Genomic DNA, 16794 nt, shown 5'->3' with positions numbered 1-16794 from the left:
GAGGTTAAAGGGAACACCCTTAGCATTGGGAAGGGAAACTTCAGCACACATGGAAGTTTGTGGCTTTAAAAAAAATTGATCATACAATAAAATTGAGTGTATTTTTGTTATACAGTTCTATTGATTTCACCACCTGGATAAATTCATGTAACTGTCACCACAAGCAGGATACGGAAGAGCCCCAGTACCCTAAACCTTCTGTTTTGCTATCCCTTTCTAGTTACTCCTCCACCCCTAACTCCTGGCAATCACTGACTTATTCTCCACCACAACAGTTTTAACCTTTTCAAGAGTGTCATTTTGAAATCTGTCACTCAGCATAATGTCTTTATTGTTATGTTGTTGTAACACCAAGTTGTTGGGTTTATCAATTCTTTATTCCTTTTTGCTGTGGAGTAACTATCCATTGGGATCAATTTGATAGTATTACCCAGGTCAATAAATGATATCACTAGTCTACCAATTTACTTGGGCCAAAAACCTTAGCATCATCCTTAACTCTTCTCTAACCTGTACATTAGGAAACCCTGGTGGCTTTACTTTCAAAATACATCTAGAATCTGACCACTATTTACCATCCCCACTGCTGTCATCTGGTTCAGGCCACCATCATTTTCTGTCAAGACAAATGTGTCCACTCTTACCACTCCACACTCATAGCTATTCTCCATACAACAGCTAGAATGATTCTCTTAGAGACTTAAGTCTGATCAAGTCACTCTTCTGCTCAAACTCTCCAGTGGTTTCAGTGGTAATGATCCAAAGATGTCATCATGGGCTATAAGGCCTTGCATGACTGGGCCCCTGGCTACCTCTCTGATCTCATCTCCCACCATTCTCTCTCTCTCTATCAGCTACAGTAGTCTCCTTGCTATTCCTATAGCATGTCAAGAATGCTCCTGCCTCAGATCATTTGAGTTCCCTGTCCCCTCTGTCCGGGACAGTCTTTCCCTAGTTATACACATGGATCACTCCTATCAAGTCAGTTCCAGTTTCTGCTTAAATGTTCCTTTATCAATGAGTCCTTCTGACTGACATCTAAAATAGCGGCTACCTGACACCACTGTCTAACCCTTACCCTGCTTTGTTCTTCTTCACAACATTATCTATATCTATATCTATGTCTATCTATCTATATGTTTCTCTGTCTCCCTGCGCTAGAAAGATCCCTTAGGACAAGGAATTTTTTGTTCAGTGCTCAACAGGCACCTACATGAATGCTTCGCCTGGCATTTAGTAGGAGTTCAATGAATATTTTTGATTGAATAAATTATAGGGAAAAGTACAGTATAAGAAAACATGAAGATTTCTAGATTTTAGAGCATTCTACATTTTTTTACTTATATGTACAGTAAGAATGAGGGGAAGGGATGTATCAGGTTAGAGATATGCAGAGATAGTGAAGAGCAAGTCAACTAGAAAAACGCAATGACATTTCCAGGCACTGTTCACAGTCCACTTAAGATTGAAATTACTAACTTAGTGATTCCAATCTATTCAGCAGAAAATTTTCTATGAAAAGGTACAGGCATGGAGAAGCATGCCAGTAAGAGCAGGATTGTAATGATGTACTGTTGAAGCTAAAATGGATAAAGAGGGAAGTGAAGAGTGAGGATTAAGTAGGGGCTTTCAAAAGGTTGGATGTCCTGATAAAGAGAAAACAAGTTGTGGTGAGGTTCTAGAGCAGTCGAGCTGAAAAGATATCAGTCCGTGGTTGGACAGAGGGACATTCCAATTACTGATTCATGACGTGATAGCGTTTCTGGTGATAAGACTCAAGTTTTTGAGTGGGATTGGGAGGCTGATGTAAGGATCAGTAGAGTTGGGCCCTGGACGGTAAATGGGTTGTCCACACTGTCTATGAAATTATCAAGATGGGAGACAGGTGAGAAAGTAAGGCAAGGAGCTGAATGCACAAATAAGCAAATGCTCTCTACAGAGTCGAATAAATGGGTAGCAGAGTCTTGAGAGTAAGCATCGGAGAAGCAAGGGTTTTAGGGAGATGACAGTATTCGGCACAAAGTCCCCCACCTTTGGAACCTGAAAAGTGAGAACACTAGTCCATATGGGGGGATTCCAGGGGATGCCTCAGGGGACAGCCAAGTCTCAGTTCAAGAAATAACGAGATTCAGAGAAAAGCTGATTTGGAAGCGGGAATCTCAGATTAAACCGGTTTAAAGGTTGGAAGTTCGGGAGGGGACCGAAGCAGCATAAAACCCAGATCCTCCTTGTCCTTTATTTACCTTCCTCCCAACAATCGCCCGCGCCACATCAACGTTCACAAACAGAAAACGCGCCGAGAAAACTACGCAAACCAGCACTCTTCAACTCTTCGCGGAGGTGCCCACTCCGGAACTCCTCCGTGTCCGCGCTTTCCCATTGGTGGAAGCTTCCGCCAGCTTCAACCAGCTTCCGCTCACGACTAGGTTGAGCGGGGCCGTCCCTTAAAGTCACTTCCGCCGGCCCCCGCCCCCGCCCCCGATCCCTTTTTAGATGCTTCCGGTTTTAGGCCGCGCCCCATCTCGTGTGGCCCCACCCCCTCCCCGCCCTGGGCCGATGGTTCGACCCCGCGGCGCCGCTTCCGGTGCGGGCCCCGCCCCGGCTGTGGCCCCCGGCTGCGGAGAAGTCTGAGACGCAGCTGCCGCGCGGGGGCCTAAGCGGCCGCTTCCACCACCACCGGCAGACTCGGGGCGCCCCGCACAGGTAAGCCGCGTGGGCCCGGCTCCCTCAGCCGCTGCGGGGGCGGAGGCTGCAGCAGGTGGAAGGCACTGAGGGGTGGAACGGGAGGCAGGTGTGCAGGGAGAGACGTGAAGGAGCTGCAGGCGGAGCGCCGGGGCCGCGGAGGAAAAGTGAGAGCGCCGGGAGGAGTACGGAGACGCCCTGCGCCCATTTGGATGGTTGGAGATAAAGGGACGAGCAGAGTAAGGGGCCCCCCGGGAACTGAGAGGGCGAGGATAGGTGGGGTTGGGGCGATCAGAAGAGAACCAGCGGATTGGCCAGGAGGACTTGGTAGAGGTAAAAGTGATACAGCTGGATTGGGGAGTATAAAGAATAGGGGGGCCGGAGTAACTAGGGATGAAGGTGTGGGGCTTGAAGGGGGCTGGAACTAGAGAGATCCCGGAGCGAAGGTAGAGGGAATGGTGGGCGAGGTCGGGTTCAAAGTTGCAAACAATCGGTTGCTCTAGGGTTGGTGGTCCGGGAACTTTATGGGAAACGGGAGAGGGGGCAATATAAAAGGATGAAGTGGCTTAAATTTCTCAGACAACTTTTCTAAATGTAGGCAGGTGGTGTTGTTTGGATAGACTGGCTGAGGAAGATGGGCTTTTTTTTTTTTTTTTTTTTTTAGGCGAGGATGTGTGTTTTGAGTTGTAGAACTGAGTCATCTCAATCATTAAAGAGGCTGTGAGACACCTCCTCCTCTGCTAGGGACAGCATACAGAGAAGATGGTGCCACAAGACAAGAAGCAGTTCAATGACTGGCAGGACGTGGTTCAAAAATTTCCCACTCGTGATTGATTGAACGTAATGATTATAAGAAAAATTAAAATGATCACTGAATTATTTGCTTTTTTATTTCGTTTAATTTTCTTGCACTCAAATTGGTTTTATTTTAAATGAACACTTTTGCAAACTGGATCTAATGTGGGTGTAAGTTTTTTTTATGCTTTGTTACACTATAAAAAGGGCTAAAGGAGAATGAAAGTATTGCTGCAGGCATAACTCATTTTGTAGAGTGCTAAGAGGAAGTAAAGGCAGTTACGAGTCAAATTGGAATTTCAATCTTTCACAGACTACAACAGGCAAAAGCAGTGCTCCTAAGATAAATACAAGATTAGAGTTTCTCTCTACTTTTTTACCTTTTTCTCCAACCCATTAAAATATTTATAAATCCAAGCAGTTTTTATTGCTAGAAATGTGATTACTTCCCCATGAATTTTTGGAGACGCTAAAGGTAGTTAGTTTTGTTAATCTTTCTACCCAATCCTAAAACAATGGAACAATGCAAATATCAAGTCCCAACCTGTGCAATGCAGCTCCTTCTATGTGGTGATAACATTGTATGCCATATTGCAAGTCCTGTTCACCTAAAATTTGCCCAGGCATAGTAGTAACCCATTCAGTTATGAAGACTTGCTGAGGAAACAAAACTCAAGTGAGGCTCGTTGGGGGTGGGGACATGGAGAGTAGGAAGGGAAGCGGGAAGGAGAGGAGGAGGAGGAGAGCCTGTGAAAGGGGTGTGTGTTTGGAGACGGATTGGTAAGAATGCTGATAAACCAGCCCCCGGAATACTTGGCCTAAAAGCGTTTTCTTTTTGTATTTATTGTAGAATGTAGTAAAAGTGAATCAGAAAGGGTATGTGAAGAGATTTGGCTGTTTATAAAAAGGAAGCATTAACTTGTATAGACAATATTGATATAGTTCAAATTAATTAACTTTAAAATCTCCAGAGGAATTTCTGTTTGTTTTTAAGCGATGATCGCGATTTGAAACTCTTGCCTTCTTGCTGGATTGGGGGTATACATTCTTTCATGTTGAAATTAGATTCTTTTTGAGGCTATAATGTCCAGTTGGTATGGCCCAGCCCACTTGAAAAGCAGGCTGGCAGTTCGATCTGTGAAATTTGAAAAGTTTAAATCCAAGAGCAATTTATTAAGTTCTTTTCTGTGAGAGAAATTGTCTTTCTGCCTGATAGCTCTGTGTCTAGCTTAAATGATAATCTCTTTCTCTGATGGGCCTGATAACATGAGTAATATTTTCTCTTTTGAAGGCAAACCCTTATTTTCATTATTGTGATTTTTGTACTCATAATATTTGTACAGTGCAAGCCCAGTTGCCTTTTTAGTAATAAACAGATTAATGTTTGGTAATGTTGAGGGAAAGCTATCATAACACAGATGTTTGTAGACTAGGTATCATCTGGATTTGCTTTTTAAACCTACAGTAGTCCATCACTACTGAGATTCAGCCCATATTTCCCATCTTAAATTCTGTTTCTCTTCTTCACACCCTTCCCTACTCACCCAACCCCCAAAACTCCCACCACTCACTCATCTTAAAACAAGTTTAGAAGCATATGTTTAGTGCTCAGAGCTCATGCCCTTGAGTAAAGAAAGCTTTTTTTATACCTGTTTTACATAGATTTTTTTTTTTTCTTCTTTCTCCTTCTTTGTGGTTTCTATTAATTACCTAAGGTTTAGACCCACAGTGCCTGCTGGGCTGTGCCCAGGTCCAGAGCCATGCCAGTTGGTGGGTGAAGCTTGAGGCAGTGATGGAACCGCTGCAGCAGCCTCAGCAGCAGCAGCAGCAGCAGCAGCAGCAGCAGCAGCCGCAGCCGCCGCCGCCGCTGCCGCCACCGCCACTGCACCAGGCTCCTCTGCAAATGGATGCCAGAGAGAAGCAGGGACAGCACATGAGAGAAACCCAGTTCTTGTATGCCCAGAAGCTGGTCACACAGACTCTTCTTTCTACCACACCTGGGAGGCCTTCTGGCAGCCCTGCCCTGGGTCCCTTAGCCAGAGTTCCTCTGGCCACAGCGGTGACCCGAGTTTTTGAACGGAGCAACGTGAACTCAGAGCCTGAGGAAGAGGAAGAGGAAGGAGGTTTGGAAGATGAGGATGGGGATGATGACATTGCAGAGGTGGCTGAGAAAGAGGTCCAGGCTGCTGCAAAATATTTTCATGTGCAGAAAGTGGCTCACCAAGACCCCAGAGTGGCACCCATATCTGGTCTCCTTCCAGCACCAGGGCTCCCACTACAGGGACAGCAAGCTCAAGAAGACCATACCAAAGATGCTGCCAAGGCCCCACCTTCAGTCTCTGCAGCTGGGCAGGCAGGCTGGAATCTGGATGAGCAGCTCAAGCAGGTCAGTCTTTCTGGTATGGGGGTCATTTGTTCTTTCTGAAGGCTAGCCAGAGAGGGGTACTGGATGTCCAGAGCCAGGGTCTGTGCCATTTGTGCCTTCTCACCCCACTTCAGTGACCAGCAGCCTAGACATGAATAGACTAAATTTTTTTTGCCATGCATGTTTTTTTGAATAAAGCAATGAAATGTGTAAGTTACTTCTCATATATATTGTTCTAAGTTTGAAGTGAAAGAATGTCAGTACAGTTGTTTTTTAAGGAAGAATGAGGTTGCAACAATTAAGGATATCTAAAAATGAGATGCATGACTCTAATTAGTTTGTCTGGTAATATAAAAGAACAGTTTATATTTGCCTAAGACAGTTTCTAAGCTCCAGGCTAACCCAGCATCATGCTCTTTAAGGACAGTTTTGTTGTTTTGCAGTTAAACATAGCTGATGAGAAACTCTTGCATTATGTATATTTTCTAACAAAGAGCTTTGTAGACATTTCATTTCATAGGAAAGGGTAGACCTCAAAATTCCTATTTTAGCCAAGGCAAGCTTAAGTGATTTTCAAACATAGCTGAGCATCATTCAGCTAGGGAGCTTTAAAAAAAATACAGATTCTGGGTTCTTAATTATCTCAGAGGGTGGAGCCTAAGGAAGCTGTTCTCAGCCAACCCTTTGACTTCTTTTTCCTCTTCTCTTTCTTACCTGCAATGCAGTTTTTCCTCGCCCAAAAAACAGGAGTGAAGATAAGTTGCTCCAGATTAAGTGACTTATTGATGCTTCGTCAGGGAGTCCATGATAAATCTAGTAATGTCTGGTTATTCCCTGTAAACACATACTCTTCATGTGGTCGATGGTGCTGTTTAGAAATCAGTGAAGAGCTGTGGATTTTCACAGGGCAAGTGTAAGTCACATAAGAAAATCCTTTGGAACCTGAAAAATCAGCTTCTTTGTATAAAGGAGCCTATGCAGTTCATCTGAGTTTACTACAATAGCAGTGTTTGCAGTTGATTGCAAAGCCAGCAAAGTAGGGTTCAAATCCCATTCATCCATTTATTACCCTTGTGATCTTCCGATAGGGCTTTCCTTCCTCTGAGCCTATATGTCATCTTGTCTGTGCAGTAAAAATAATGAAGCATACCTCCTAAGGATGTTGTGAGGATGAACTGAGTAGCACGTGGTAGGTAGTAGTGCTCCATGCATGTTCTGATACAAACAGTGCTGCCCCTCCTGCATCCTCACAGATGTGCTCTGAGGCAGGGAAGATTCTGAGATGTACAGAGGTTCTCCCTCATTCCAGGGAGGTAGTGGCAGAGCTGGGACAAGGATCAGAGAAGCCCAGCTTCCACGACAGCAGCAGCCTGGCCGCCAGCCCAGACCAGCCTCCAGGCTGATTGCTCTGGTTTAGCAAAACATCTGTGAGTTGCCAGCAGCCCCCACACTGCTGTGGGGTTGGCAGGGTTCCATGCTGGCCGCTGAGTCAGCTCATAGTGGGATCCCGCCCTGACAGCACTGGGAAAGTTCAGGCCCCAGGCGGCTGGGCTGCCCCCGCCTTGGCAGCTGGCCAGCTACTGCGTGTGTGCGGTCGTTCCTAGAAAGTGCAGCCGCGTGCGAGGAACAAATGGAGTTCCAGAGCCTGTCTGTCTTCAGGAAGTACAGCAGGTGTTGAGGTCAGGCCATTAGAGCTTTGAAAAAAGATCAGAATGGGTGTGTGTGTGCACACATGCACATGGTGGCAGGCACCCAGCGCAGCAGCCCCATGGCTACGCAGCTCAGTGCTCAGAGGGCTGGCTGTTGGCTTCTAAAACCCTTTGAGTTCATTTTAAGTCTCCTGAGGCATACACACTAATTATAGATGCCTGGCAGAGCACTGCTAAAATGTTTTATAACTGCCGGTATAGCCAAGGCCTAATTTTGGCCCCTAAGTTTACCTTTCCCCTGGATTTGGAGAGCAAGAACTGGGTTAAGGGGTCATTGGTTAACAGCGGCTTAAAACCTTAGATGCGCACCTCCTTTTTCTTCTGGATTTTATTTTACAAAATCGGTTGGTTCTGTGCCCTCCTCCTTTGTCTGATCCTGCTTTTAAGGGAGTAAACAGCATGCTTAGGGATTAAAAAACCTTTAAGTTGTGCTTTGGAAGAAGGGCTAAATATTAATATTGTTGGGAGAGCCTATAGAAACCATTAGGAAACACGAGACTAGCTTTTTTATGTTCAGTCTTGTTTCTTATGCAATTAATTTCTAGAGAGCAGAAGTAGAGTATCCTCTAGCAATGATTACAGAAATTTTTTACAGTTGACACAAAATGATCTTATTGTTAATGTGTTCTAGTGTCCTTTTTCTTCTACATAACACACTTTTACAGAGGCTTCTTTGAGTCGGGCCTGTGCTCCATGGACTAAGGCATGCTTCTCCCTCAAGTAGCTCACAGTCTAGCAGAGGCAGTGTGGGAAGCTCAAGGGGGTTTGGGTCTTGGGTTTGCAACAGTTTTGCTCTGTCCTGAGTTAACTGAACCTCAACTGTTCAGTCTGAGCTATGCTGCAGATATTTTAAAATAAGGCTTCGTTTCAAACATTCACACACTGAGGTAAAAAGGTAATAATAGTAATAATTTTTGTCTATAGCATAGTTAGCATAATTTGGTAAACCACCAGGAATACTTAAAAGTATTTTGCAAGATTTGAGGTTGGGGAGAGGTTGGATGCATCAGCCAACTGAAAAGCAAAATTTGGAAAGCTTCAGGGCTCCACAGATTATCTTTTGTTTCTGAAATCTTTCTTAGAACATGTGAAGTCAAAATAATTTCATGGATTCTCTGAAGAAACTTAGAAAATAATTGCTTCTCAAGCCTGGATCCTTAGAAATAGTGTAAGATTCTCTGACACCAGAGTGATGGGAAGATGGATAATGCCACTGAGCCCAGTGTTCTAAAGCCCATCAGATTTTGATGGGCAGAGTAAATGATTGTAAAATAAAACATTAGACAAAGAACTGAGTGTCCATTCTCTCAAGGGAGAGCAGTAGAGTTCTCGTCAGCATACAATCAACTGGGGGGTTTTAGGGGTGGTTGTCTGTCCTCCCGAAAAGAGGGCTGTTTAGAAAGTACAGGCATTGTCTGTGTTGAACCTGTTAGTGGAGCCAGATTTCCAGAAAGATGTAGACTCCCTCTCATAGAATAGAAAGATGAGCAATGGCTTGATAGGCATTTAGAACCAGAGTGTGTGTCTGATTTTCTGCATACTTCAACTGTCACTTTGGTTACTGAGTGTGGGAAGAAAGGATGATTGACTGCTTGGTCTCCAGAATCTATTACCAGTTGTACCTCTCAGTAATAAGGTATGATCTTGGGCTAAGCCAGATATTCTTGGTATATACTACATGTCTTTGGAATGTTAGATTTTTTTTTTTTTTTTTTTTTTTAAGATTGTGCGAACTATTGCCTGGAAGAAAATAAGATTATCAGCTTTCCCCACTTTCTTCGTAGGTTTATCTTGCATGCCCTTAGCTTCTATAATCACAGTGAAGTTCATCTAGATCAGTGGTTCTCAATTGGAGGCAATTCCCACCTCTTCCTGCCTCCCAGGGATGTTTGGCAATGTCAGGAGACATATTTAGTTATCATGATTGGGGCTGGGGAAGATATCCTATTGGCAAATAGTGGATAGAGACCAGGGATAGTACTAAACAGCCTACAGTGCACAGGACAACCCTCCACAACAGAGAATTATCTGGTCCAAAATGTCAGTCGTGCTAAAGTTGAGAAACACTGCTTTAGATTGTGTAATTAGAAAGAGAACATATGCTGTGCTTTCATCAGATGCTGCCTTAGGCTCTGTTTCTTTGTGTTTCAGTCTTTGTAACCAAGAAGTTTGGTAACCTTGAGTTTTCTACACTTCTATTTTCAGTATTTGTGTTGAGTTCATGTCATCATCTATAGTCATCTAGATGAACAGATTTTGGCATTTGGGTAAGGATTGGGACCTAGAACTTGCACATTCTTATGTATCTCTTCTAGCAGTTCTTCCAGGCCAGCATTCCATGATGTCCAAGGTGAGAGACATCTAATTTGTGAGAGAGCTTTTTTGCTCTTTTAGACATTAACCCCAAAAGGTTAAGGCAGGAATAGTCAGCAAACTTATTACTTAGAAACAGATTTAATTCCTAAGTCAGCATTAAATCAGCCAAAAGATGTGGATTTAGATTCTAGCTCCACCACTTGGGACAGGTGTCCTAACCTACCTCTCTCAACCCATGACATCTATCCCAGAGGACAATTATCCTCTCCCATCATCCTCAGGGAGTGATTTTAAAGATAATACAAAAGAGAGGGTTTTTTCTTGTGATTGATTTTATTATTTCTCTTCCTCCTAAGTTATAGCCAGCAATTAAAAGCCATCTTGCCATAAACACAAATTGTGTAATTTATCTTTATATTTGCTAGTACCCAAGCTTGTTGGCCATTTATCTACCCTCCAAGAGTCATTTCAGATCTTTCTAAAATTTCTAATGCATTAGATTCATTTATTTTACTTTCTCGCTATCTGGAATCATAGAGACTTTGATGTATTTTTCATTTAGCTCTAGTAACTATATTGAAAAAGTAGAAAAAGATATTATAAAAGTGGGAGGAAAATAAGAGTGTGAAAGATCTTTGTAAATTTTATACCATCACAAAAAGGTTAAGTGAAATTATCATTAGCACCTAAACTACTTTTTGAAGCTGTAACTTTTCACTATTTACTACCTTTGTAGGTAAGACGCTTCATGAATCCTAGACACTACTCTAAAACAACTCTTTTTTTTCTAGAGTTGTGACCAAACTCTGGTATTCTGGAGTTCTCTGAAATATTTTAGGATTATGTGAGCCAAAGCCATTACATTTTTGAAGCTGCTGCTTGCCATATTAAAATAGCGATATGTGTCTATTTCTTTAGGTAGAAGGAAGTTTTATATTAAATTTTTATAAGTATATGATCAGTGACTTAACTTGGATTTTATCTGTCTTACCAAACACTAATCCGTCCACGTGTGTCCCAGGCCCCACACTTTCCTAATTTTCAGGGACTTGCTCCATCAATGAACTCCCATTTCCCAGACTCTTTGGATTCACCCTCTTTGAAGCCTTTTCCATGTTCACAAATATTCTACTATCTCCCAAACTAAAAAAAAAAAAAAAAAAAAAAATCTCTTTTAATCAAATCTGCCTGATTGAATTGTTACAAGGAAATGAGAGGTCACTTTTTTTAAATGTTCCTTTTGCCACATCTTCCAGTTAGCTCGTTCTATAGTCCTAACTCCCCTTGCACTCCCCATAACAAAGCTTCTAGAGATATTTTCACTCCTTACCTCTATTTTGTCACCTCCTATACACTCCTCAGCATACTTCAGTCTGGTCTCTCTTCCATGTCCATGAGTAAGGCCACTCAATGATCACCATATTGCTAAGCCCACCGATTCCAGTATATATTGTTTGTGCCCATGTTTCCATTCTGAGCTCAAATGATACATTTCCATCCACCTGCTTGACATTTCTACTTAGATGTTTTACTGGCATCTCAAGTTTAACACATATAAAATTCCCCCACAATTATTTCCTCTTTTATTTTCCTTCTCTGTAAATGCCATTTCTTTTGAGTTGGTCATTCATGTCAGAAACTTAGAGCTGACTATTTTTTATACCTTCTATTCTGTCACTCCATCTGGTGACTTACAATCCAAGACTTACACCAAGTCTTTATCAATTCTCCCATCTAATATCTCAAATTCTGCCACTTCTCTCCTCCACTCTCACCTAATCCAAGCTACCTACCTACTGCTGTAACTGTCAACAATTTTCTGTCTCTTCCCTTTCCCATTCTACTCCATTCTCTAAACAGCAGCTAGAGTGATTTTTTAAAAAACAAATTAGATTATGTTACTCCTTCAGTGTACTCCAAGTACGATGTCAGTTGCCTTAATTGTAAAAGCCAAAATCTGTATAATCTGATCCTTGCCTGTACTCCCAACTACCCTGGCTTTTGCATATGCTAGTCCTCCTGCCTAGAACACTTCTCCAGACTCTTACCTAGCCTTTAGTTTTCACTTTAGCATCACTTCCTCAGAGGCACTGTCTTCAATTTAAGTATAGATCAGGTTATATGCTGTTGTTGAATATTATACTTTTATATTTATATGGTTTGTTGATATCTGATTTCTGTATTGGATAGTAAGCTCTAAGAGGACTGGGACCATGTCTCTTTTATCATTGTACCCCAATACCCAGCAGGGTGATGGCAGTTAATAGGTGCTGAACAAATATTTGTTTCTTCTGCTTTCTTTTAATTTGTGCTGGTTTTTTTTTTTTAGGTGAATGGCAACATTTTTTAAATAAACTATTTTGTAGAGCATTTTTAGGTTCATAGAAAAGTTGGGCAGAAGATACAGTGATTTTCCATATATCCTCTGCCCCAACACCCACACAGCCACCCCCACTATCAAAATCCCCAACCAGAGTGGTACATTTGTTGCAAATGAAGAACCTACATTGACACATTATTCTCACCTAAAGTCCATAATTTATATTAAGGTTTACTCTTAGTGTTGTGCATCCTGTGGATTCTGACAAATGTAAAATGACATATCTCCAATATTATGGTATTATACAGAATAGTATCACTGCCCTAAAAATCATCTGTTAATACTATTCATCCCTCCCTCCCCCACAACCCTTGGTAGCCACTGATACTTTTACTATCTTCATAGTTTTGCCTTCTCCAGATTGTATAATGGTTGAAATCATACAGTATGCAGCCTTTTCAGATTGGTGTCTGAAAGTAATAATGCATTTAAGATTCCTCCATGTCTTATCATGACTTGGTAGCTTATTTTAGTGCTGAGTAATATTCCATTGTCTAGCTATACTACAGTTTATTTATTCACATACCGAAAGAAATCTTGGTTGCTTTGAAGTTTTGGCAAGTATAAATAAAGCTGCGCTAAACACCTATATATAGGTTTTTGTGTAAACACAACTTTTTAAGTCATTTGGGTAAATACCAAAGAGCACAGTTGCTGAATTATATGATAAGAGTGTGTTTCGAGTTGTAAGAAACTGCCAGACTCTTCCAAAGTGGCTGTACCATTTTGCATTCCCACCAACAATGAGAGTTCCTGTTACTCCACATCCTTGCCAGCATTTGGTGGCGTCAGCATTTGGGATTTTAGCCTTGTTGGCTTTGTTTGTTTGTTTGTTTTTTTAATTGAAATTTTCATTGAGATCATCGTAGATTCACTTGTAGTTGTAGGAAATGATTTAGAGAGATCCCTGTACACTTTTCCCAATTTCTCCCAATGGTAACATTTTATAAAACTATATAATATACTGTCACAACCTAGATTTGACATCGATCTGATTCACTGATCTTATTTAGGTTTCCCAAGTTTTACTTCATTTGATTGAGTTTTCTTTTCTATCTACCTTACCAATTTAGAAGTTATACTTTCTGTTTCTAGTTTTTTTATTGGTTACTTTAGTTTTTTCTTTTTTTAAATTATTATTTAGGCCTACAGCACTTGGTCTTCCTAGGTGGTCTCCCATCGAAGTACTAACCAGGCCCGACCCTGCTTAGCTTCCAAGATCAGACATCGGGCTTATTCAGGGTGGCATGGCCGTAGACTATGGACCGTGGCTCCACTGGGGCGTGAACCCAGGACCTTCTGGGTGTAAAGTATATGTGCTAACTGCTACACTATGGAACCACGTCTGGTTACTTTAGATTTTTAACTTGCATTATTGACTTTTTGTACTAGTTTCATACAATGCTAGGACCTTAGAAATTCTAGTTTTAACGTCCACCTCTTCATTTCTATCTTCCAGTTTATTTGGCCAGTATTTTAGTTCCAGTTTGTTTTAATTCCTCCCCAAAATTCGTTCCCCCACAGTGCTCAATATTTATTTAGACTTCTCAAGACGTTTATCCATTTTTTACCATTACTTCTTATATTCTACTCTTTCTCTTTGGTCTCAGGTTTCTTTTCCTTTTTTACTAAAACTCTTTTAGCAGAGATTTGTATATAGTAAACTCAGTCTTGATGTGTCTAAAAAAGGTTTTTGAAATTCATATTTTTATTTTGTCTTGTCTTTATTTTGCCCTAACTCTTGTACTGTTGTTCGTTTTAGATTCTAGATTGACCATTATTTTTCTTAACACTTTGATGATTAAATTCCATTGTCTTCAGCTACTATTTTTGCTCTTGAGAAATCTATTGTCAGTCTAAATGTCGCCTTTGTGAATCTTTTTCTCTCTTGGAACTTTAAATTTTTTTCTTTTACTCTACTGTTTTGTACTGCAGTATTTTAGGTTTAGACTTAATTTTATTTATTTCACTTTGGCCTCAGTCATTTCCTTCAACCTGATAGTGTTTGTTTGTTTTTGCGGGTGGTGGAGGGATTGTTTTCTTCTTGGCTGCTATTTTTTCTTGACTGCTACTCTAATAGTTGTATTTGAACCACTTCGTTCAGTTTCTATGTATCTTTTCTTTTTTTAAAATAAATGTTAAGATACATACTTTATTATACATAAAACAGCCAATTCAGACTTCACCAAATCTTGCTTCTAATGAAGCATTTTGGTTACATTTTTAAAAACACATACTTTTAAAAATTAAATTATTAAATCAGTATGCAAATACTTCTTATTCTAACAGATCCATAGATCTTAAAAAGTGGCACTGTCAAGCCCTTTCAACTAATCCATGGACCTTTGACCTCTGTTCCCCATTTTATGCTCTAGTTCAGGGAAAAAAAGTTTAAGTCGGACATTTTCTCTTTCAAAAACAGAGGTCAAGGGTTCAATAAGTAATGTGTCTGTTCTTGCTAATGCAAAAGGTCTCTACTCCTTTTACTTAATGAACCGTTTCCCACAACAGACCTCAGAGAAAACGAAAATTTGTTTTGACCCCACTGATTTGTGCTTGATAATGAAATGAAGTGGAAAAGAATTTATATAGCTAATGTTATGAATCTGATTGGACCATCTGAAATCATGCCTAATTTTAATTCTAAAAATTGTATCATATATTATAAGGTGTTAAATGTAACTAAGGCATGTTACCATGTGTAACACAGCAATAACTAATCACAGTATGGAATTATTTTCTAAATATTGCTAATCTGTACAGGTATAACACTTCACAAAAGAATTACAGAAATGCTTTCAAATATCAGAGGCAAATAACATCACTTAAAAAACAGAAGCAGAGACAGCATTCTTTAAGAGACAAAGATTACTTTTAGGTCTTGACCTATTCCAGTGTTCTAGGGACCAAATGGCAACTTCTTAAACATAGCCCAGTATTTGGGAGGCTTAAAAAATAACATTTAATATATAGCTTAGCCTCTATTATAGATATTAAACATTATTTTCCCACTTCCATTTTTACTTATGTTTTCTTGGCAGATGTGCCAAACTTGTTTTCAAAACCTTTCAAAATGGAGTATTAAGTATGTGTGCTCAAATAATTTTAGAATCAAATTTTTTCACAACTAAATATTTTTATGGTTTAAAGTAAATTTTATTTAGTTGCAGATATCTGATATCATTATTCTGCTTATCAACATTAATAACAAACCAAAAAATAATTTAAAAATAAAATTTAAACATAATCAATCTTAAGAAAAAAGATGGATTTTTCGAGTTAAGAACTTCTTAGATACATATTTAAATTCATTTCTGCTTTAAGCACTAATATAACATATATGGATTTACTACTGTCAATATCAACTATCAACTGCAGGGATTTTTTTGTACTCAATCCATTTGTAAATGGCTCAAAAAAAAGGTGAAAAACAAAAGCATCTCCAATCTCCCTAAATTCTGTCTTTGAAGTGGTTACTGAATATAATTGAGTCACCACATTCCAGATGTACCTGTGATCACTAACATTGTAATTATGAGCTAATGCGATGTTTTGTGTTGAACAGCAGGTGACCGTGAATCATGACTGTAGTTTATGATCTTGTTTGTCAAAGAATTTCCTTTAGTTGGAGCAATTCCATTTTCCACTTATGTCTGCTGTGATGTGGATATGACTCCTGAATGCAGATGTGAAGAATCCACTGTTGAATGGTGACTAACTAACATCCACTTCAGCTAAAATTTCATAATACAGCAAATAAAATACCGACATTATTATACCTACTGTCATTATCACTACAGCTGTCCAGCACCCTATTCCCCAGTCTGTTCCATAATAAGGATCCTTACCTTGAATGTTTTTGTTATCTAGTTCAACACGTATTTGTTGTGCTGTTAAGGCAGATACCACTGTCAAGGTTCTCTCTTTTGGTTTGTGTACATTTTATTGTTTGTTCTATGTCTTTGTCTACTTCTTTTAAAAAGCTACCAGCTGACTCATTGGAATAAAGAGAATCATTTGGTGACAGAGTTTCCTGTTGTTCTGGAACATTTTGAACAGATAAAAGACATGAGGCTTGTCTTTCTTTTGGAAGATAAAGTGTTTCAGTCAATGAACCAAATCTTTAACTGGAATTTTGACAGACCAAGGGCAAAAAAGTCTTGATCGCTAATGAAATTGTTAACCCTCGTTATCTGCTACCATACAGCAGTAGTGAAGGGCTATGGCATTTAAAATATCTCTTTCCTGTATATCTTTTGTTAATACTATAATGTCATCAAGTCTGTCTCTTGATGTACTTCTTCACATTTTCTCCTTTCCTCTGGATAGAAGCTCATACGCTTCAATATCCTCCAACACATCACTATCTGTACAATTTCCAAGTGCATGTACTTGGCCACTTGAATAAACTCCTGGAAGAGGAAAACTACGAATCTGATGCCTCCCTGCCATAATGTCAAAATCTGTCCCATTAGCAACGGGAGGCAAGGAGGAAGCAGCTGCCAGGTCCTCCACTGCTGCCCTCCCGGGTAAGTTCATGGCAGAGC

General features: G+C 40.4%; 1 protein-coding gene and 2 pseudogenes across 4 annotated transcripts in view; 1 reads left to right on the top strand and 2 right to left on the bottom strand.

Moving 5' to 3' along the window:
• The first annotated feature begins 2592 nt into the window (after positions 1-2592).
• Positions 2593-16794, top strand: part of ARID3B (AT-rich interaction domain 3B) — a 49588-nt gene continuing 35386 nt past the window's right edge. For 2 of the 4 annotated variants that reach the window (XM_016144169.2, XM_016144164.2), the window contains exons 1-2: positions 2593-2703; positions 5193-5863. In XM_016144169.2, the coding sequence (XP_015999655.2) occupies positions 5270-5863 (594 nt within the window). In that variant the 5' untranslated portion in view covers positions 2593-2703; positions 5193-5269. Of the gene's footprint in view, positions 2704-3346; positions 3523-3571; positions 3649-5192; positions 5864-16794 lie in introns of those variants that run through there. The other 2 variants (XM_016144166.2, XM_016144168.2) reach the window with 2 other exon arrangements.
• Positions 13391-13506, bottom strand: LOC118601458 (annotated as a pseudogene).
• On the bottom strand, positions 15787-16699 carry LOC107510488 (annotated as a pseudogene).

Source organism: Rousettus aegyptiacus, unplaced genomic scaffold (genome assembly GCF_014176215.1).
Source record: "Rousettus aegyptiacus isolate mRouAeg1 unplaced genomic scaffold, mRouAeg1.p scaffold_m13_p_3, whole genome shotgun sequence".
NCBI classification, from domain to species: domain Eukaryota; kingdom Metazoa; phylum Chordata; class Mammalia; order Chiroptera; family Pteropodidae; genus Rousettus; species Rousettus aegyptiacus.
The sequence above is the reverse complement of the archived record's forward strand: the minus strand, read 5'-3'. Positions and strand labels throughout refer to the sequence as shown.